Here is a 22,164-nt window from a genome sequence, read left to right as displayed (position 1 = left end):
CTGCGTGCCTGCACCCACAGCACAGCTTCTGGGGCAATTTTCTCCGGTTCCTGCAACTGCAGGGGTCCCAGAGCTCTTTCCACCCAACCTTCCTCCTATTTTGCCATCAGAGTTGCGGTCTTATGGAGAGAAATATGTAGGGGTGTGTGTGTGTGTGTGTGTGTGTGTGTGTGTTTTGTTTTTGTTTTACACCTTTTTCCCTTTTTGGCTCCCACCTAGAATAATCTTCAAAGCAAAAAAAAAAAAAATCACAAAACACTCTGTTAATACATCGTTTACACAGGTCCTCCAGGAGAGTTCTGTCACTGACCAGGGAAGATGTGTTAATGATTGAACCATTTAAAGGCCAAACTTTGGACTCTTTTTCTGCAGTTAGTGGAAATGGCGGTGTGAATCCCTGGTCAGCAGCCAGCAGCCCATCCCACAGAGCTCTGCTCCCCAGCACTGGAAAGCAGCCTGCCCGGGTCCATCCACTTTGCGTCAGAGAACCTGGAGGGGTTTACAATTAATCGGTTCAACAATTTTTCCTCCACCCCCTCTTATCAGAAGTGGCCACTGAGATCCAGACCAGCTACGTAATCTGATGAGGTCACAGCCAGGAAGAGACACCCTTGGCCACTTTTAATTTTTAAAATTTCTTCTAGGTTAAAAATAAATAATATGTTACATGAATCATTCTTGATCAGTAGCACATTTTATGATTTCTCTTTCCAAATTTTTATCTTTTTTATTTCTTGCCTGAAATTCTTAATTTTACTCCTGCTTTTCTCTAATAATGTGCCTTTACTCCGACTTTGTGAATTGCTCTGTTCATTCCATATTAAAATATAATTCTGACGTTTTCCCTGTCCCTTTAATTTTCATTTAAACCTAATGGATTCAAGTGTAGCCATGGAAAAGATCACTGAGGAAAAATTTTAAATTCTGTATTTCATGGATTTGCAAAGTTTGGTTGGCAACCGTTCAAAGGTTCAAAAGTTAACCCAAAAGTTAAACCAAGGTACTCTTGGTTAAATTTTTAAAAGTGCATATTTGAGAAATAGAAAAACCTAGTTGGAGTACATATCCTGAGTATCTCTACTGGATGCCATAACATGGGCATTTTAGAAATTTCAAACCATAAGCAGATGCTTTCATTATAAAATACATAATCCTACTTGCAGATTGGTTGAATTTCAGATTTCTAGGTGAGTCTCTCTCACTGTCATTATAAAGTATATTTCTAAGAGATTAAGGGTCCTCTATGCCAACATTTCAAAGGGTAAGATGAAAAAGATTGTACTGTTAAGGGAATAAAGTCCCCCCACATTTAGGGTCTAGGACTTGGGTTCTAGCTGTGCTTCTGTGTCACCTTGGTGAGTCCCTTAACCTCTTGGAATGTTTTCTCATCTATAAAATGGTGATTTTATTTCAATTTTTGTATAATTATTTCAATTTCTGTATACTGTTTTCTCATCTATAAAAAGGTGATTTTAATTCAATTTCTGTAATGAAAGGGTGGTTTTAATAACTTATTTCTCCAGGTACTGTGAAAATAATTATATCAATGGACATGAAAGATGTGCTTTTTAGAAGAAATCAGGCATTGCAGGGGCTTAAAAATTACAATTTTATTGTGCTATTTTATTCTTTTTATTAGATCTTTTGACATAGCACCCGCATTATGAAGCAAAACATGATCCTTTGGGTAGTTGTGGGGGTTCAAAGGCAAGGAGAGCAGACTAGAGCCTGATCAGAGGCAAAGGCTCAGTGGGAACTAAGATCGCCAGAAGCCAAGTAGAAGACCGAGCTGTCAAGGTCATGCTTGTCTCCTGACACGCTCCATAGGATAAGTGCTGGACCAGGAAGGGTGTCTTCTAAATCCACTATTAAGGATGAGTCGCCTCCTTTGTTCATTTCTCCCAACTTAGCAAATGTCAAAAAGCAGGGGAAAAATGTATGTGCTAGATATTTTTGACAGATCCTATTCCAGGGTAATTTTGCTTTTATTATTGCTACAGTTTTTTGAGGATAATAGTGATGTCTGTTGGTGAAAAGATAGATGCCAGTGCTTGAAAGAAATGAATAGGTAGGAAGTGGGTAGATATTGAAAGTGGAAAAAGAGCTACAAATCTTACGTGGTTTGTGTGTACATGTGTGAGGGAATGAGCGCAGAGTGGGCAGGAGCTGGGGAGTGGCTGGGGCGTTTTCTCTCTGCCCCTTGTGTTCCCTGAGTTGAGCACAGTGCCTCACTTACAATTAATGTTCAAAAAATATATGTTGAATGAATAACAACCATGTCTGGTATTAATGTTTCATTTAAATGACTCTTTAGACTGAAATTTTTGAGGCTAATGACTTGTTTTTACCACCAGAGTCCTGTAAATATTATTATAATAAATTCTATAATAACGATTATAGAATTATAGACTTGAGAATATTTTAATGAATAAGAAATTGGAAAGGAGAAAAGAGATGGGAAAGGAATAATGGTGTCTACCATACGTAGGAGTAGACATTGGCCAGTTTCTGCACTTGATGCCATGTCTCTAGCACAGTAACCCTGTGTGGAAGCCCGGTTTTCAGATGCAGAGACTCAAAGTCGATTGCCTTGCCCAAGGCAGTGTGGCTAGTAAATGACAGAGCTGGGATCCATACTGAGAGTCGTCATCTTCTAAAGCCCACACTCTTTCCATAACGCCATCCTGAAGACAGAAAGCTTGGGGGGGAGGGGTGGGGGCGGGAGCCATGTTCTTATTTCCAGGATGGCAAACTCTGATCTAGGCAACCTTTCCTTTTTCTGTTTTATTTTTTTATATTTTCACTTTGTTGTCTAAGAAATACCCAGCTTGAGTGAAGACCCAAATAGAAATACAATCATGAGACTGGTGAGGAGGTGTGGAGTGAGCTAGTAAGCTGCCTTGTGCAGGTCTTCTCACCCTCAGGGACTGCTTAACTGCCCTTCAGTGCTGATAGGTTTATGCCTTTTGCCTGCTTCTGACCCCTTGTGTTTGAGGGCTGCCCTTAGTATAGATCCTTGCTAAAGAACCTGTTAGCAATGGAAATTTTACTGTTTCCTCTGTGCTAGGTACTACATTAAATCAATTTTAATTAAGTAAAGGGTTTTAAAATAATATAACTTTTACTAATAATATCAAGAACTCTCCATTAATAATGCCATCAAAATGCTTTTGATCCCCGCCCCCCGCCCCCATACATGGAATGACATTCTGTGGTTAGCATGGGCTCTGAGTAGCCCTGGGTTGCGCTTCAATACAGTAAAAGTCTGAATTCTTTCATCTCAAGTCTTAGTTTCTGCAACTCTTTCTGATGTTTCAGCTACTTGTGATTGATGAATATGGTTATTTTAGAAGTTACAAAGATGTTCTAGGTCGTGGCAGAGTCTAACAATGTTTGTTGTGGTTAATTTCAAGAAATTGGGATAATGCAGGAACAAAATTATGGAGAGATAGTCAAAGCCCTTTCATTACATCTCTATAGGTTTAGAAGATTTCCAAAGTTATCTAATTTTATATACAAGTGTCCTTTACATTTTCTTAGAGTTCATTTTAACTCTGAGTATTCATTTTAATAACAATCATAGGACAGAAAGATTAGCTGTAAATCACCCTTGTAATTTACAAAAGATTGCATACAAAGCAGTGGTTTTAGGTTCTAATGTTTTTCCTCCTCTGCTAAAGTGAATGAAGTTCATGAAGTGTTTTAACATTGATAAATCTCAAAACCTCAGTGCCGAAAGGAAAAAGCAAGTTGCAGAATTATGTACAGTATGATCCAATCTAAATAAAGTTTGAAAACATGCAAGACAATAGCATACCAGTATATATATCGTTTGCTAATACATGCACTAGCTTGGGAATGAGTATAGGAGGCTTCAGTTATATTTACAATGTTTTAGGTTTTTAAAATGTTAGGATTGTTAAAGCTGGATGGCAGGTAAATGTGTTTATTATATTCTTTATATATTTGAAATATTTAATAATCTCACAAAGGAAGGTTTATTTAATGTTAGTAAAGCTTACTTTAGCTCCTAAAATTTCTAAGATGTTGCATCCCAAGCTTTATACAAAAGGACACCTAAGATATTATATTATGCTATGTCTATCCAGATGTTTTTGTTTGCATGTTTGATTCCCTTGTTGTAGGCACTGAATCTCTACAGGAGGTAATATGAAGTATTTTGCTTTGTAGCTGGAGGATTTGTAAGATGAAAGGTTTTTAAACATGAAATGAGATCAGTGGTAAGCTTGGGATTTAAATTGTTGTTTGAAAAATTGTTTGATCTGGCCCTCCAGGGGAAAAAAACATAGTGATAGCCTAGATACAATAGGACAATACATTAATTTTTTTTTCTTCATGTGTAGATCACCATGGCGACTAGACAGAAGTTGATGAGAGCTATTAGAGTTTTTGAATTTGGTGGACCAGAAGTGCTGAAATTCCAGTCGGATGTTGCAGTACCAATTCCAAAAGACCATCAGGTGGAAATAATTACTTTTAAACAGGCAATAATTACAGAATGTGAATCTCCAGCACATCAAGTGAATGTTCAAAAGAAGCAGACTCACAATGATTGTAAAGACATTGAATTAGGACAGAGTACACTGTTTATATCTGTGAGCTATGACAAAGATAAAGTAATTTTAATAATTAGTGAAGTAGATCTATGAAAAGGAAACACATCTTGTTATAAGAAATATTTGAATTTGAGAATCATCTGTGCAGTGCAATCATTGGATTTTTCTGAATGGGGGGGTCATAAGGAGTTTTGAATAGTTATTGTATTACAAGCTTTCCTGATTTTTATTTTGTGTATGGTAGGAAAACTATTTTCTTCTGTATACCTGCTTTTTCACATATGATTTAAGAGAATTTAAATGTAGAGCTTAATCATTTCCAGGGACTTTAACAATATACTTTTTCAATTAAAATTATGTTATTTTGTTACTGCACCTTCCACGGCTTCCAAGTCCTATTTGCTTAGCAAGCCTTGGGAGAGATTTTCCAATTGGGCCATAGCCTACCTTCATAGATGTATTTCGTATCACCCCTTCTCAGTAGACTGCTGTCACATCAAGTGTTACCCGGTTTCCCCAAGAGGCATTTTCATTCCTTCTGTCTTTGCATATATAGTAATATTCCTTTAACCTGAAATACCCTTTTTCTCCCATTCTGAAAGAATTTCCACTCATCCTTTAAGGCTTAGTGCAGATACCACTTTCTTTGAAAGTCCTTCCCTTACTCTTACGGCAAAAGTAATTATTGTGTATCAATTAAGAATAATTGATTATTCTTAATAGATGTAACCTCAAAATCTCAATGGTTCAGCAATAGAAAGTTGTTTATCCATCACTAAGCACCACAGTTCTAAAATGTTGGGGGGTAGCTCTCCTCCAACAGTGTGTGATTTAGGATCCTAGGCTTCTTCCGTCATGTGGCTCTGCCACTTTCAGCAGCTGTTTTCTGAAAGGGTAGAAGCACAGTGTGGGTTGCCCAGAAAGGTCTTTATGGGTCAGGCCTGAAAGTGGCCCTCATCACTTTGGTCACATTCCATTGGCTAGAACTCAGTCATTTGACTACTCAGAACTGTAAATGAGGAGCCAGCAAGTAACGTTCTTCCTATGTGCCCAGGAGGAGGAAATCGATGTGATGAGCACATAGAGGTAGGTTTCTGACACACATTCCCTCAAGTATTTCCACTGCTGTTTTCTCAGAATGTTTTTAGTACAGCACATAAGCCATTCTGTCTTATATTTTTATTTATATGTTGGTTTGCAAAACTGGAAAGTGAGTTCACTGAAGGCAAGGTTTTCCCCTCCATTTTTATAGCATCCCTCATTGCAGCCCTAGCAAAACACCGAATGAATCCCTAAATGCTCTGTGTGAACTAGTACATTGTCATTGCAGGTTCTAATCAAAGTCCATGCGTGTGGTGTAAACCCAGTGGACACGTACATTCGCTCTGGTACTTACAGTAGGAAACCACTCTTACCCTACACTCCTGGTTGTGACGTGGCTGGGGTAGTAGAAGCTGTTGGAGATAATGTATCTGCTTTTAAGGTATTACATTTTTAATGATTTCTATTTTAGGATAATGTTTTTTCCTAAAGTATTTAAACATGTTTTTAAAATGTGTCTGTATTTAAGTCTTTAAAAGACCCTATTGCACAATTTCTGCCACTTGGGGGACTCCTCTAGTAACAAAAGGAATTATCTTTCATCCAGAGGCCTGGCTTGTTTGCATTGATGGGTATAAGTGTGGGGTCATTTCTGTGTCTTCACATCCCTACAGAATTAAACTGTGTAGCTTTTGATTTAACAGAAATATGTAAGGAAAGAAAATAAGCAAGAAAATTATCCTATTTCCTAACTCTTGATAATACACAAGCCAACATAATTTTTAATTCTTTCTATAAATTTAACTTCACAGAGGAAAGGGAATACTAATTCTTTTGTATAATAAGTAGAAGATTTAAAAAAAAAAGCAAGGTCACTATACATTTTTTTTGAGCTCTAACTCAGAACAAGGTGATGGAGTCAATGAAAATGTTATGATCAGGACTTTTGTTATTTATAGACAGAAGACATATAAAACATAGTCTATTCATATCATAGCATCTTTCCTCATAATTCCTTGACCTGCTCAACTTTGGCCACCCATTTACCAACATCGGACTGAGACAGAGAAGATTAACGTGGCCCTTGCACAGGGAGATGAGCAAATTTCTACAGCTTTCCACCCACTCCTCAGCCTGTGGCAATCTGGCTTCTGCCCCCATCTCTCCACTGAAATGATTCTTGCTAATGTCACTAATGGCATCTGTATTGCTGGAGTTAATGGGCCCTTTTATGTCATTATCTCTCTTGACTTCTCTGTGACAGTTGACACTCTCAGCCACTTAAACTTTTTCTTAAAAAAAACAAAACCTCTTTCTACAGCCTCTGTGACATCATTTTCTCCTGTTCTCCTCCCTCCCTTTCTTTTCCTTTCAGGGCATCCTTCCTCAAAACTTCTTTTTCCCTGGATAGTCCTCAAATCTTGGTGTTGCCCAGAGCCCTCAGTCCCTACTTACACCTCTGCTTTTTGTATTCGGTACCTTCTTCATAACACTCTCATGCACGCCCACATTTTCCATGATCATGTGGATATCTTTAGCTTAGAATTTTCTACTGCGCTCTGGCCTGTGCAGTCCAATACGATAGCCACAAGCCACATGTAAATCTCTAGCGGCTGTTTAAAATTCAAAGTTAAAAATTCAGTTCCTCAGTCACACTGGCAACATTTCAAACGCTTACTAGGCCCAAGCTTGGGGGCGGGAGGTTATCACTTTGTGAGGGGTGTAAATGTCTAGCTAGTATGTTGCTTTGTACACCTGAAACTAATAATAATAAAAATAAAAATGCTTGCTATGCATCAAGTGGCTGTCCTGTTAGTGCAGAGGTAGAATTCCGTCAGCACAGAAAGTTGTGTTGGCGAACACGGAACCCACAGGGTCAAGCTCCAGAACTAAAACTGAGCTTGTCTGTTCTCTGTCAGATCTGCTTCTCTCTCATGTGAGTGTCTTGGGGACTTGTGGTGTTTGAGGCTTATTTCTTCACTCTTCCTCACTGAGCTCTCCTTTACTAGAACTGGTTTCTGTCTCCTTTTCCCCTTCCCACTGCCTGTAGTTTAGTTCAAGTTATCTTACCTAGGCCCTTACCTGGATTTCTGTAATAGACACCTTACCACCCTCCCTCCTCCTCCTCGAATCTGTCCTTGCTTTATAAGGTTGTTTTTTTTTTTTTCCTGAAATGTAATTCTGATTGTTTTACAATTAATTCTTGCATTCGTTTCCTGTAGGTTTCAGGGTGTTGTTGAAAACGTTTATATTATGATAGAAGACTCCTTTGTGATCTCTCTCCCACCTGTCTTACCATTCTTACCTCTCATTCCTTCTCTACCTGTAGTTTATTCTTTAGTAAGAACTGTTTGTTCTTCCCTGCATAGCCCAGGCTCTTTTATCTCTGTGTCTTTGTTCATATTGATTCTTCTGCTTGGCAGAATTAAACTGAAACTTATAAACATGGGTTCAAGGGATTCGACACTCCAGTTTTAATTTCTTTTCATTTTTATCTCCCTAAACTATTACAATCCCTGCATTAGACAACTTACTCACTGGGAAAGGAATGCTGGCATTTATTTCTGCCACTATTTCTTTACTTCCTATGTCACCTTCATCCATAACGACTCTCCCCAGTTCTAGTTTTCAATCTATCCTTCAAGACCTACCTCGAATACTAGCTTCTCAGTGAAAGTATTCTTGAGTCCCTCACCTTGGAGGTGATTCCTTTCTTTTTCTTGTACCTACCTTTGATGGCGCATCATGTTTTCCTTGCTTTGGAATTATTTCTGTCTTTTTTTCCCCCTCTTTCGTCCTAGAGTTTAAGATGCTTGACATTAAGGAGAGTGTCTTGCTACTAAAATATCTTTCACAGAACTCAAAGTAATACTTTTTGTATAGTGGATTCTTATTAAATGTTTCAATTACATTCAAATCAATGCAATGTGTTTTTAAGCTGTAAAAACAGGACTAATCTACACAGTCACACTTGACCATGCGCACGCGACACTATGAAGCAGGGACTTTTTGTCTTTGACTCCCAGATGCCTTTTGAATCTTGTTTGTCTATACCCCACCGCATAATGCAGTTACTCTTACAGATCTCTTAATTATAGGACAAATTTAAGCATACCGAGAAATGCCTTAATGTTTTGCTTATTCCAAAGAATATTTACTTCCCCCTCCCCAAGAAAGAGAGCTTAGAGCAGGTGTTTGTAGTGGGCAGTCTGGTTTCCCGAGTGTGCAGTCATATCGGGCGGTCCTGCGAGGCTTGCACAGTACCTTACCTCTGCCTCAGTTGTGCATCTACTTTTCAATAGTAAGGCCACACACGTTTATGGCGAGTTTGCTACTACGGGTGCTGTGACAAGTACAGAAGCCTATCCTGGCTCATCCTGCTATCAGGATGCAGGCATAGTGTCGCACTTTCTGGTGTACGCATGAAAAATGAGGGAAATACAGGGGTGAAGAAATCGATGGGAAGGATTTAGAGTGGTGATTGGGTAGAAGAAAGCTTACATTTGATTTGTTTCTTCTCCCTAGTATTTTGGGCAAAAAAAAAAAAAAAGAAGTTGTATTAACTGCCATTTACTAACTGCTTGATGTGAGCAAATTACTGAACTTCTTTTTGCCTCAATTTTCTTATCTGTATAGTGGGATTAGACTAAAATGGAGATAATAAAAGCTATCTTCAGCTGTTGTGAAGGTAAAACTAGCTAATACTCATATGACACTTAATACTCTGCCCCGCACAGTAAGCTCTCAATAAGGGTTAGTTGTCATTATCATCATTATTCCATTCTGTAGCTTGTCTTTCCTCGTATTTTTACTGTTTCTCTTAATTTTTTTCTTCTCACTGGTTCCCTTTAATACAAAAGAAAATAAAAAATTTTCAGTATTTTAAAATTATTTTTATGAGACCCTAAGATGTTGAAAACAATATAGACTTCTGTCTTGTTATGAAGTTTGCATAATGAAAGATCATACCCGCCGTGATGTTTTTAATCCCTGGTCCACATATTAATGTATTGCTTTTCCCAGAAAGGTGACAGAGTTTTCACTACCAACACGGTCTCTGGGGGCTATGCAGAGTACGCTGTTGCAGCAGATGACACTGTTTACACACTGCCAGAAAAACTGGACTTTCAACAAGGAGCTGCCATCGGTGTCCCATATTTTACTGCTTGTCGAGCTCTGCTCCACAGGTAATAACACTCTGTCAGTTATATAGCCAACACGTATTAGTTGCCTTCCATCTTTCCATCTGTCTGTCATTTTTGCATACCATTTAGCTACCACTAAGCTTTTATGGAGTGGAAACTGTACTAATTTAGGAGATTGTTCTAATCACTGGGGATACAAAGAAGAGCAGAATGCTGTCTTTGTCTTCAAGATGCTCACAGCCTAGTAAGGGGGTAGATAAGAGTAATAATATTTATAAACAGTGTGGAAAGTACAGTGATAGAGATATGCCTAGAAATTTATCAGTTCATGAGGGCTGTGGCTGTTGTGAAGAGGTCTGGAGCTTCCTGGTAAGGTGTAAGACTTGTATTATACCTTTTTAAAGCCATAGTTCAAAAATCTTGTTATCCAATCATGGAAGCTAATTGCTGCATTTTAAAAGCACAGTATTGGGCCCTACCCTAGACCCACCGGTCAGTTTCCGTGGCTGGGACATGACAATCTATATTTTAATCTAATTTCCTAGGTATCTGAAAAGGATCAGAGGGAATTAGACTGGAGAAGGTGCTGGGAGGGGAGCGGGCATTCTAGACCATGGGAGTAGTTGGCATGTGGGGAAAACATGGTATCTGGGGAGGGCTGTAGCAATTTGGTTTTGTTTGATAGAAGTGTGGCAAAAAATAAGGTTGGAACATAGTAATCTCTCAATAATGTTAGCTGCCATCACCAAATAGGTAGGCTTCTGATTGTAAAAAGTTGCATTAAAGAGCTCATGCATTGTTCTGTAAGGGGTTGGGGTCAAGAAATGTTTTATTCAGAGAGTGATATTGTCATATTTGTGTTTTATTGATATCACTAATCATCTGTGTGAAGGATGGATTTAAGCACAGGAATGGAGAAGAAGATGGGAGAGTCTTATAGGAGTATCCTTTAGGCAAAATAACTTGGGGCCAGAGCAAGGGTCATGATAAAGAGGTGGAGAGGAAAGGACAACTATTTAGGGGGTGCAATCAGGAGCATCTGGTTACTGTTTGCATGTGGAGAATGAGGGAAAGGAAGAACTTAAGAATACTTCCAGGTGTCTAGCTTGGGTAATGTTTAACTGACAAAGAAGAGGAGGAAAAGCTTTCAAAGGGAAGCTGAGTTCAGTTTTGGACTCGAAACTAAGACAGATATCCACATGGAGAAGTCCAGCAGGCCATTGGATGAAAGAGTCTAAAGCTGGATGGCTGAGATACACATTTAGGGATATCAGCATGTGGGTTCAAGTTGACAAGATGAAAGTGACTGAAATCCCTTGGGGAGTGAGAAGAACAGTGGATTGAAAATAGAAACTTAGTGAACAGCAACGTTCAGAAGTAGGGGACAGGGTCCTAAGAGAACCAAAGGGAGTGTATCCCAAGGCCAAGAGAGCCCGAAAGTCATGGTGTGCATTAAGCCTTTGTCCGTTAAGCCTTTGGGCTTTGAAGATAGGAAGACGTGGGTTGGAGTTCCCTCTTCACCTGCCACTAGCTGCATAACCTTGGTCAGGTTACTTCCCTGTGCCAGCTTCAGTTTACTGATTTGAAAAACTAAAGCGCCTACATCATAGGGGTATAGTGAGAGTTAAATGAGGTAATGCATGTAAACATCTTAGCACAGAGCCTGGCACAGAGTAAGTGCTCAGTCAATGTTGATAGTCTTCAAGGTAGTAGTTGACATTCTGCTAAGGAGGAAGGCCATCTGGCAAATGCAGCAGTGAGGTGTGTTTGGAATAGTTGGACTTAGCAACGAGGAGGCCACTGTTGACTGGTCAGGTCATTTTCAGTAGAGTGGAAGGACCAAAACTGATTGAGGAGGTTGAGGAAGGAAGAGGAAATCCATTGCTGGAAAGCAGACTATTCTTAAAAAATAAGGGAGACAGGAAGGAGGGTGTAGAAGTGTGGGAACAAAAGCGTTTTTTTAAGGATGGGCAAGATTTGAACATGTTTGTAGTGGAGAAAGGATCTAACAGAGAGGGAGAGATGGAAGGTTTGGAAGAGAGAGAGGAGTAGCAAATGGAACAAGATCCTGCATAAGGCAAGATGGAAAGGACTTAGGGCATATGTAAAGAGTTGGCTTCAAATTTTGGAAGCTGATCTGGTAAACCTAAGAGAGATAAAGATGGTAAAATTAAGGGAAGTTTGTGTGTAGGGAGATGTGGTATTGAAGGAACTTACATGTGATTGCCTCCCTCTTCGTAATTAAGTAGGAGGCAAAGTGGTTTTTTGAGAATCAAAACTGAAGTGGCACCAACATGCGCATTGTCCTGTGATTTTTTTTCCTGCCATCTTAGCCAAATTATCAAGAATGTTATATTTTTAACCTTAATTCAGGGCTGGAGTATTGGTGGCAAAATAGAATAGTGCAAAGGAAATGAGAGCACTGGAAAGGAAGAGAGAGAGAAGTTGGGGTGATCTGCAATGGGATCCACGCTGACGAGGGAAGGAAGTGAGGCCAGGCGCAGCAAGTGGGCAGAAATAGAGCAACCGAGAGACAGCGGTCTCTATGAAATTGAAGGAAAGGGTTTGAGAGAATGTGGGTTTACAGAATTAGGACAGATTATTGTCATACTATTGGTTACCAGTGTCTGATATTTCTCAGCTATAGTGGTTGGGGGTGGTTACTAGGTTTAGTCCTTGGAGAGAGCAGCTAAAGTGGAGGAGAATTTAGGAATTGTGGTGAAAGATTTCTTCCTGGTAAATATTGGAATCTCCTTGACTGGGGCTGGGTTTGGGGTGGAAGAGAAAGCCTATGTGCCAGTTACTAGTCTTCAGTGAGTAGGTAGGAGGGAGTAGGGGACAGCAGCTAGTACCCCAGCCCCTGCCATGAGCCCCCACAGGGTGTGTGTGTGTGTGTGTGTGTGTGTGTGTGTGTGTGTAGAGAGAGATTGATTTAGTCAAATTGATTTTTAAGGAATTGGCTCACCTGACTGTGGACACTTGGTAAGTCTAAAAACATCTGAGCGGGTAGATCAGCAGTCTGCAGATCCAGGGGAGCGTTTCAGTGCAGTCCAAAGGCGGTCTGCTGGCAGAATTCCTTCCTGCTCCAGAAGTCAGTCTTTATGCTATTAAGGCCTTCACCTGATTGGATGAGGCCCAGCCACATTACAGAAGGCAATCTGTTTTATTCAGAGTCTCCTGATTGAAATGTTACTCTTATCCAAAAAACACCTTCACAGAAACATCCAGAACAATGTTTGACCAAAATCTGGCACCACGACCCAGCCAAGTTGCCACATAAAATTAAGCATCCCAGTGACTCCCCAGGAGGATAGCAGGATCGTAGCAGTGGGGATCCTGGAGAGGGTTAGCCTGCTTTGCCTGCTCCACCCACCGTAGACGCAGGGCCTTGGGAGAACGCGCTGATAGTGTTTGAGGGGTTTCTTATAAGATTACACAAAAATTCATTGGAGAGGATTCATATCCCTTAGTATAACAGTAGTAATCCTCCGATTCTCTTACATTTGTATTTTACTTTTTTTAAAAAAAGTGTTTTGGTAAAAGTTATCTCAGTTTATCATTTCAAACCCTCAGTTTAACTCACTGCCCTCAATCCCCTTATCTCCAAGCAAGAGTGTTGGAGAAAGCTTCATTTACTGCTCGTAACTGCCATTTGTCAGCTGTTGGCACACAGCCTTGACCAGGACTCTGAGTTACTGTGTTCACACTTCCAGACTGAACATAATGTCTGCACAGTGTGGCCACCCCCTGTTCTAGGAAGGAAGAGATCCTCTCGGAGAGTCGCATCTGGACCACACAACAGCTGCTGGCTTGTGATATTAGCGCTTGTCTCTCGGGAATAAAAAAGGGTCTGTCTTGCTGCATGTTCCTTGTTTTCAGTATCACAGAAAAGCAGTGGTATGACCCAGAAGTAAAAAGCATATGTCATTTCACCAGAGGATCTGACTCTTTTAGGGTTGACACCAGAACCTTTGCGACAGGATTTATTATCTTTCCTATGCTCTTACCATTGCCGACTCAGCTGTACTTTGGAAATGAGTGTTTATAAAGGCGGGTGCAATCTGATGTTTGAAGGCCTGGGAAAATAAAAATGCTTCCTTAAATAGTCTAGTTGCTGTGTTTACTTGGGCATTACTCCACAGAATGAAGACGGGCTGTAATAAACCTGTTTTGAGATGCTTCCTGTGGGAATCAGTGAGAAACTCCAGTTCCTCTAGCTTCGGCCGTTTCGCTTAACGTACCTACAGGAACCGCAGCCTCTCAGAAGGTAGCGCCACCCTGGGGTCGCGGCGTCCAGCGTGGTGCCAGGCCCAGAATAGACTCCCAATAAGCATTTGTTGAATGAATAAATGAATTGAGGTTTTCTTTTATCTGTGGCTCTGAAGAGCCATTGTTTGATCCTGTGGCGCTTGGAGAATATTTCAGAATGAATTCCCTCTTTGGGTACGTGTTAGCTGGACTGAGGGTAGAATTGCCATAAGAAGAATGAAAACACCAGAGCTTAATTTAATTAGCTTTAAAGCAAGGTGATGAACCTATGTTTTTTTTTTTTTTTTTCAGTGCCCGCGTGAAAGCTGGAGAAAGTGTTCTGGTTCATGGGGCTAGTGGAGGGGTAAGTAGTTTTTTTTTTAAAGTTTATTTTTATATAAGCTTACATTTGTGGGTTTCACATTGTCTTTCTGTTAAGTCATTTTTAAAAGCCAAGTTTATAAATAGTCAAGGGTGCTTTTTTCCCCTTTATGTAGCGAAGCTTCTTGAAGTCCTGTCTTTTGAAGGTAAGTCCTTGTTATTAGTTTAGCATTTATTGGTTAATACATTCAACAGATTACCCCATCGAAAATGTATCTAGTAGGTTTTCCACCTGCATTGAGTGTGGACCAAGATAAACTGGCTTTGTGTTTGCTCTCAAGTAGCATATGTTATAAGAATCTTTGGAGTTTTAACAGTTTAAGGCTAATATTAATTCTGTATTCCCTTCGATAAGAACGGACGTTCATTAAAGCTTTCCCTATGTTGCCCCAGACAGCACTGCAAAGCCACCCTGCAAATTCTTTGTCCTTTCTATCTCCCTTCCACTGCTTGCCCGCTCAGCTTTGATGACATTCATGGAGTGCGAAGTATATGAAGTATATGGCTGTGTCCTTAACACCATAACCCAAGGCTTAAAATGCTAATGGAGCGGGGAGGTGGTGAGGACTCGGAATTATAAAATAAGCCCTTCAGTGAAGTTGCCCAACTCAGGGCTGTCAAAAATCTCTTCAAGAAATTGGCTGTCAGTCTGCTTCTGAGGAGCTTAGAGGAAATGATAGAGCTCTGAGGTTGGACTTGAACAAGAAATCTCTGTGACCTCTATCCTGCAAGTAGATGCTTTAGACATCTTGGCAACAAGATTTTGGCATCTTTAAAATAAAGGGCCTGGGGCTAGATGGCTTCCCTTGAGGAAGATGGTTAACCCCTTCAGAGAACTATGTAGGTATGCTGGGGAGTAGATTGAAAGACGTCACATACTACAGGGCGCATGGTCCTTGGAATCATGAGTGGCATCCTGAAAATGAGACTTTGCCTTTAAAGGTGGCCAGGTAATCCAGAGCATTGGGTCCATTGTGTTTCTGTTACTTTAGATGCTGAATCACGAGGTTTCACACCCAGCTTCCTGTGTTCCTCAGATAGATCAATTCTGAAGGATTTCACAGATCAGACGACTTAATAAAAAACACCAAGATTGTCTTCATGGGGCTTGAGAAAATACGACTAATACACCTTGTCAAAAACCCACATTAAGCTTCATTAAAGAGGCTATTTTTGAGTTAAATTAAATTTAACCCTGAATAACTAAAGGCTCTGTGAAACACGTTTATTTAAATTGCTTTGGCTTTTCGAGAGCTAACCTTGTGCTCTGTATAGAAGAGAGAAATTTCAATAGGAAGGAGAGGAGAGTTTAAAGAAAAATCTTTTTTTATTCCCTTTACCTTCTTGTAAAAAGCCTAGTTGCTTCACCATGAATTTTTTTTTTTTTTTTGAAGGCAAAATCCACACTGTTCTTTGAGCTGGCTGAGTTTGTTAAATCCTTGGCTGGCAGGGATAGGCTGGCGACCTGGTGTGTGAAGCGCCTCTGATCCTCCCTGCCCTATCAGAGGGAAACAGTACTGTTTTTCTTGCTTCTGTGTGTACTTTCTGTCCTCATTTAATTCAAATTCCTTTGGGATTATGTTCTGTATTTAAACTGATTTAAACTGGTGTGGAATTTAGGAACACAGCTATTATCCAGATATGTTGGTGGGGTGTGTCCTATTATAGTGTCAGCAAAATAAATAGAAGAAAAGTGGTAGACGCATAATGGTATGTAATCTATTGAGGGAGTATAGCTAGTATAATTGTTGACAGGAATAGAATAAACAGTGCCTTTAAATGGCTATCGAGTGTCCTTTTGAAGTTGTTAGAGCATAGGGAGATGTATTTACGTTAACTCGTAGTGGTTTTATTAAAGGCTTTTTGTTAATTGAAATTTTTAACTGAAAATTAAAGGAGCAAAAATCAATTGTGCTAACCCCATAGTGTATTGTATTTCATGGAATTGAATGTTTCTGTCAGTCATCAGACAGTGAGTTCCATGTGTTTGTTTGTTTGTTTGTTTGTTTTGGTTTAAATCAAACACATTCCTGCCATAATCCAACTGAGTTCAGGCTTCTCATGCTCATATGCCATGTAATCTTTAAGGTCTATTTTAGGTCTGGGAGTTTGTGATTCTGTTACAATTTTTATTAGTTTCTATTATCATTTTTCATTTTACTTCTTTTCTGTGATGCCCAATCCATAATGATTTTGCCTTTCTCTAAATCAGTGGTTATCAATAAGGAGTGACTGTGCATCATCCTTCCTCTCCCTTTGGCGACATTTGGCAGTGTCGGGGGACATTTTTGTCGTATCTGGGGAGAAGGTTCTGTCTGGCATCTAGTGGGTGCAACCAGGCATGCTGCTAAACATCCTTCAGTGCACAGGACAGCCCACAACAAAGAGTTATCAGGTCCCAAATGTTGATAGTGCCAAGTGTGAGAAACCCTGCTGTCCATGTGTGACACTTGTCTGTACCATTCATTTGGCATGGAACGAAACACGTCTGTCCTAGTATTACAATTTAACTAATTGCTTATATCTATATTTCTAGAATACTTTTTTCTCCTTTATACTAAGCACATTTATCTAGTGACCTAATGATTTCATCTAATCCCATAGCTTTAATTACCATCTATAAACTGATAAACCTCAAGTTTGTATTTCCAACTCTGAACTGTTTCAAGTCCATACCCACTTTCAGCCGATTACTGAACATGTCCGGTTAGGTGAGCAATACACAGCTCAGCGTGTTCAAAGTGAATTCTCTATGCTCTCACAAACTTGATCCTCTCTAATCTTCCTGATCCTGTTTATCTACCCAGTTAATGTGGCCGAAGACCTGGGAGACGTCCTTGATGTTTCTCTTTTCCTCACCTCCGGCAATCTGTGAGGGAGTCCTTCAGTTTACCTCTACACTGTATTTGAATTTGTTGTCATTCTTTTCAGGGCTGCCCACTGAGTCCAAGCCAGCTTCGTCTTTTATCTAGACTATTCCATTGGCTACTAACTGATTTTCCCACTGCCATTTCCCCACAACCTTCTTTTTGTCTCTCATATGATGAAAGTGTTCTTTTTAAAGCCTAAATTGGTCCATATCACTCTCCTGTTTAAAAGCTCTCCAGCAGTTCTGCACGGTTCTTGAATGTAACCCAAAACCTCAGCCTCCAGGGCCCGGTGTGTGTGCCTCGGCTTCTCTATGCCCCTGGGGCCTCCTCTTCCACTCTCCCATGTGCCCCCCTCAAGCCACATCAACCCTCTTTCGTCTGAACACCCCAGGCTCATTCCCACTTCACCAGTTAGCCATGACCACTCTGCCTACAGCATTCTTCATGTGGCTTCCCACATGTTCACGTGGCTTGTCCCTCACTGTAGTCAGGTCTCATCTCTTCAGAGCAGCTTTTCCTGGTGACCTAACCAGCCCATCACCCTATCTTTCTAAACCTATAGGCTGTTTTATTTTTTTCCATTTCCATATGTTTTGTTTTGTTCTGTTTTGTTTTTTATTAGTTTCAGGTGTACAAAACAATGTAATAATTAGACATTTACACCCCTCACAGAGTGATAACTCCCAAAGTACTACCCTTCTGGCATCGTATATAGCTGTTACAATTCCATTGTCTCTATTACCAATCCATTGCACTTTTTGTTTTCTAAATTTGTTTTATTCATGTATTTCTTTATGTGTTTATCATCTTCCCCCTTCCTTAGAATGTTAAGTTTCTTGCGTGAAGTACCATTTCTAACACGTGGTAAATACTCAATAAATATTCATCATATACATGAATAAATTAATTTTTCCATGTACCTGTCTCTTCCACTTAAATGGTTGAGGCCTTACATTGTTATATATAGTATTTTGCATGTACAGTTAAAGTATGAAGTCAGTGAACATATTTTGATCATCTTTAAACTTGTACCTCCTGCACAAAACAGATGCTAAGTAAACATGTTGAAGCAGTGGTTAAAAACTCAAGCTCTGTGCTATGATTTGGTCCAGCTCGTGTTTCCATCTCAGTGACTTGGGCAGGTTACTTACATTTTATAAGCTTCGCTTTTCTTATCAGTAGAATAGGGACACTAATATCTGCTTCATAGATTTATTGGGAGAATGAAATAAAGAATGCATAGAAAGTAAGGTATGTGGCATATTACAAATGCTCAATAAAAGTTAGCTATTGTTATTATTTCTTCATTTAGACGTGAAGTTCCTCAACAATAAGGTAGGACTTAGGGAACCTTAAGTTCATTAGATACATTTAATACATGTTTGCAAGGATGCAAAAAATTGAAAACTGTTGGGTTATATTTTGTTTTTCAGGTAGGCATAGCAGCGTGCCAAATTGCTAGAGCGTATGGTTTAAAGGTTTTGGGCACAGCTGGCACTGAGGAAGGACAAAATATTGTTTTGCAGAATGGAGCCCATGAAGTGTTTAATCACAGAGAAGTTAATTATATTGATAAAATTAAGGTAAAATTGTTCTACAGTTTTATCAAAGTAAAATTTTGTTTCTTAGGAGACTTACATTTTTTTTTTTTTTTGGTAAGTTCTTTGTATCAACCATTCTCTTAGTGTTGTTTCCTTTTTATTTTTAAATTCCTGTGTTTTTTATGCTGTGTTTTAAAGTTTTAATTTAAAAAAGCAGAGATGTCTAATTTTTAAAATTTCACTGTCATTTCTATCTTGTTTATGTTTCTCAAATGAAATTTAGCCCCTCACATCTTATAGCTATAAAAATTTGTACTCTTTAATGCAAATCACAGTTCAAGTAAAACTACAGCTTTGTATTTGCCCCTGTGAGGTGTTCTTGTGTAATTTCTCATGGTGTAAATTTTCCACTGAAGGTGAGGTATCCACAGATTACAAACTTTCCCTGTCTAGCCCAGGGAATACAGTTTATTTGTTAACTGGATGCTTTGGAGAAATGATCACTATTCCATCCAAAGCGGTGAGGCAGCATTTAGTTCACTGTTACGTACAGCCCATTGATACAACAGAACTCAAGCAGATTCAGCAGGTCCCCGTTGGTGCTATCTTAGCAAGTTACTCAACACTGATTACTTTGCTAATCCTCAGACTACTTGCTCAGGTTGAGAAAGAATTAAGAGTTTTCCAGGTATTGATTACTATGTAAACTAGGTCATTACAAACTGAGGAAAAATATGAGTGAGAGTTTGTGTTTTACCACTAAATCACCTTGCCAAAAAACTGAGTACAGATACTCCTTTGTTATATACCTAGGAAGCCTAAAATTAATTGAGTGTCCACTACCAATACTGATTTCCAAGAGTATTTAGGAAGATGAATAATAGCCAGTTATTTTAAGAATATGGTTTTGTTTTGCAGTAATTTAATTTTAAGACCATGAGGTCTGGTAGCTTCCATCTCTTCTATTTGTTCCTTCTGCTTGAGCCTCCCTCATTCTCCAGAAGCATTCTTTTAACCTTTTATCTCCCCCTCCCCCTTCCTGTCCTTTATCACCAAACTCCTTGGAAAAGTAGTAGGTACTCCTGGCTTTACTTCCTTCCCTCTAGCCTCCCACTGCAGGTTTGCTGCCATTCCAACTTCTTACACTGCTAATCAGAGGTCACTGATAAGCTCCTGTTACCAGGCTGCTGCTCTTTTCCCGCTCCTCATCCTGTTTGATTTCTCAGCAACAACTGACCCTGCCCACATCTCCTGGAAACTGGAAGTAAGAAGAGATTGTTACTTCCCTGACTTCCTTTTCCGTCTCCTTCCTCTTCATATTACTCAAGTGTTTATGTCCCTTTGGCCTTTTCCCTTGGTCTCTCATCTTCTCTGGTACTTAACTTTCATCTTGATCCATATTGTACACACACATGGCTTCAGTTACTACCCATTACTGTTACTACCCATCAGGCCAACACTATCTCTCGCCTGATCAGCCTGCTAGACTGCCACACATCTGGCCACCCAAGGCAAAAAAAACACATTTCATTTTTATTCCTATCTTTTCATCACCATTCTCCCTCCTACCCATCAAGGTGGTCACCTCATTCTAACAGTTTCATCTCTGGCATGCCTTTCATATATATCACTTTCTCTGTTCCCTTCACCATTGTGACTTAATCTTCACCCTCTCCAGCCATGACTATTATTCATAGCTGAGTTAATATGGCCTTTTACCTCCTCTACTATCTCCAGAGTCATTTGGTTCTCTTTAAAAAGAAAACAGAAATAGTCTCCAGACGTAAGTAAAATGGGAACTCCACAAGGATAGGAATTTTTGTTTCTCTTGTTCCCTGCTGGATCTCCCCGGTACCTAAAACAGTGCCTGGCCCAAGAATTAATTAATGAACATCTGTCCACCAAAGTCCAAATCCTTTAATGTGGCATTTAATGTATTTTCGTGGTCTATACCACATTCCAGTGTCCTCTCTCCTACCTCTTCCTGTCCCCAACCTCCACCTTCCCAAATACATACTCCAGCTCTGCTGGGCTGCTTTCCAATCCTGGCTTGAACTGTCAGTCCCTAAATCTTTGCTTTTCTGTTTCTTCTGTCCAGACTGCCTCTGCCTCATGTCTAGCTTCCTCTTGCTCCTCTTCCTTCCTGCTCGAGGACTCCTATTCATCCTTCAGGGCCCGTGTCTTCATCTGTATGGAATTTTGTATGACCATTACACCTGATCAAAGTTGTAACTTTTTCTTTCTTCATAACCTACGGTTTATTTCTGCTAATGTATTACTTAGCCCATTACATTACAGCTATGCCTGTAGTATTTTCCATCTTTCTCCCTAGTTTTGTTTTGAGCTCCCTATGTCCATCTTTGAATTCCTATACCTAGCACACTGCCTGACACAAGCATTCATTTTTCTGTTAAAATAAAATGAATATAAGGTAGAGATGTATAGCTTTTTAAGAGGTAGTTTTCGATGTTGGGAACCAGCATCTGAGAGCCCAAAAGAAAAGAAACATTATGCCCAGCTGATTGTAAACCACTTAGAACAAAACTGAATGCACACACAAAAAATCCTGCAGCATCAAACAGCCAGTATTTTCTTTTGTGTTTTGTTTATTAATAAAAATGGGAGCCTTGTAGGGTTTTATTTTTTATTTATTTATTTTTCTGTATGAAAATACATTCTGAAGATAAGAAAATTTTCAACTAAGGAGAACGTATTTTATAGTCAAGTTGAGTCTAAGCGCCTGAAAATTCTAGACAAATTTTTTTTATTATGGCAATTTATTTTATACAAATCTGTCATTTTAAATGTTGTAGCTCATACCTTGGAATGACATCATCACAATATAATTAGATCAGTTTAAAATTTGCATGATCAGATTGAAAATGTACATTTTATATCATTTGAAACATACTTCTGTAATATATGGGACAATGATAACTATTTTACACTTTTTAAACTTGTTTTCTTAACTTTGCATTCTTTTATATTATATAGAAATCTGTTGGTGAAAAAGGAATTGATGTGATTATTGAAATGTTAGCTAATGTAAATCTTAGTAATGATCTGAATCTTCTGTCATATGGAGGACGAGTAATAGTAAGTATTTCTTTTCTTAACCACTTTGAATTTTGCCATAATTTAACACTGTTTTGCAGTAATCTTCAATGATACACACGTTGTTCTTCATAATAGGTTGTTGGCAACAGAGGTTCTATTGAAATAAACCCACGGGACACCATGGCAAAGGAAACTAGTATAATTGGAGTTGCTCTCTATTCCTCAACCAAGGTAGGAAAAGAAGTGATGCAGTTTGTCTAGTCAGGCAGGTTAGAAATTTAGGTGTAAAACTTAGTTATGTGAC

At 39.3% G+C, this 22,164-nt stretch overlaps 1 protein-coding gene across 5 annotated transcripts in view; it reads left to right on the top strand.

The window, feature by feature from the left end:
- CRYZ (crystallin zeta) overlaps positions 1–22,164 on the top strand; it is a 40,707-nt gene that overhangs the window by 537 nt on the left and 18,006 nt on the right. For 2 of the 5 annotated variants that reach the window (XM_019743766.2, XM_019743765.2), the window contains exons 2-8: positions 4,365–4,481; positions 5,908–6,060; positions 9,642–9,805; positions 14,324–14,375; positions 18,696–18,845; positions 21,798–21,899; positions 21,996–22,091. In XM_019743766.2, the coding sequence (XP_019599325.1) occupies positions 4,371–4,481; positions 5,908–6,060; positions 9,642–9,805; positions 14,324–14,375; positions 18,696–18,845; positions 21,798–21,899; positions 21,996–22,091 (828 nt within the window). In that variant the 5' untranslated portion in view covers positions 4,365–4,370. Of the gene's footprint in view, positions 1–372; positions 589–1,046; positions 1,188–4,364; positions 4,482–5,907; positions 6,061–9,641; positions 9,806–14,323; positions 14,376–18,695; positions 18,846–21,797; positions 21,900–21,995; positions 22,092–22,164 lie in introns of those variants that run through there. The other 3 variants (XM_074334954.1, XM_074334955.1, XM_074334956.1) reach the window with 3 other exon arrangements.

This window comes from Rhinolophus sinicus, linkage group LG06, assembly GCF_036562045.2.
Source record: "Rhinolophus sinicus isolate RSC01 linkage group LG06, ASM3656204v1, whole genome shotgun sequence".
NCBI lineage: Eukaryota > Metazoa > Chordata > Mammalia > Chiroptera > Rhinolophidae > Rhinolophus > Rhinolophus sinicus.
This window is presented reverse-complemented; position numbering and strand designations above follow the sequence as displayed.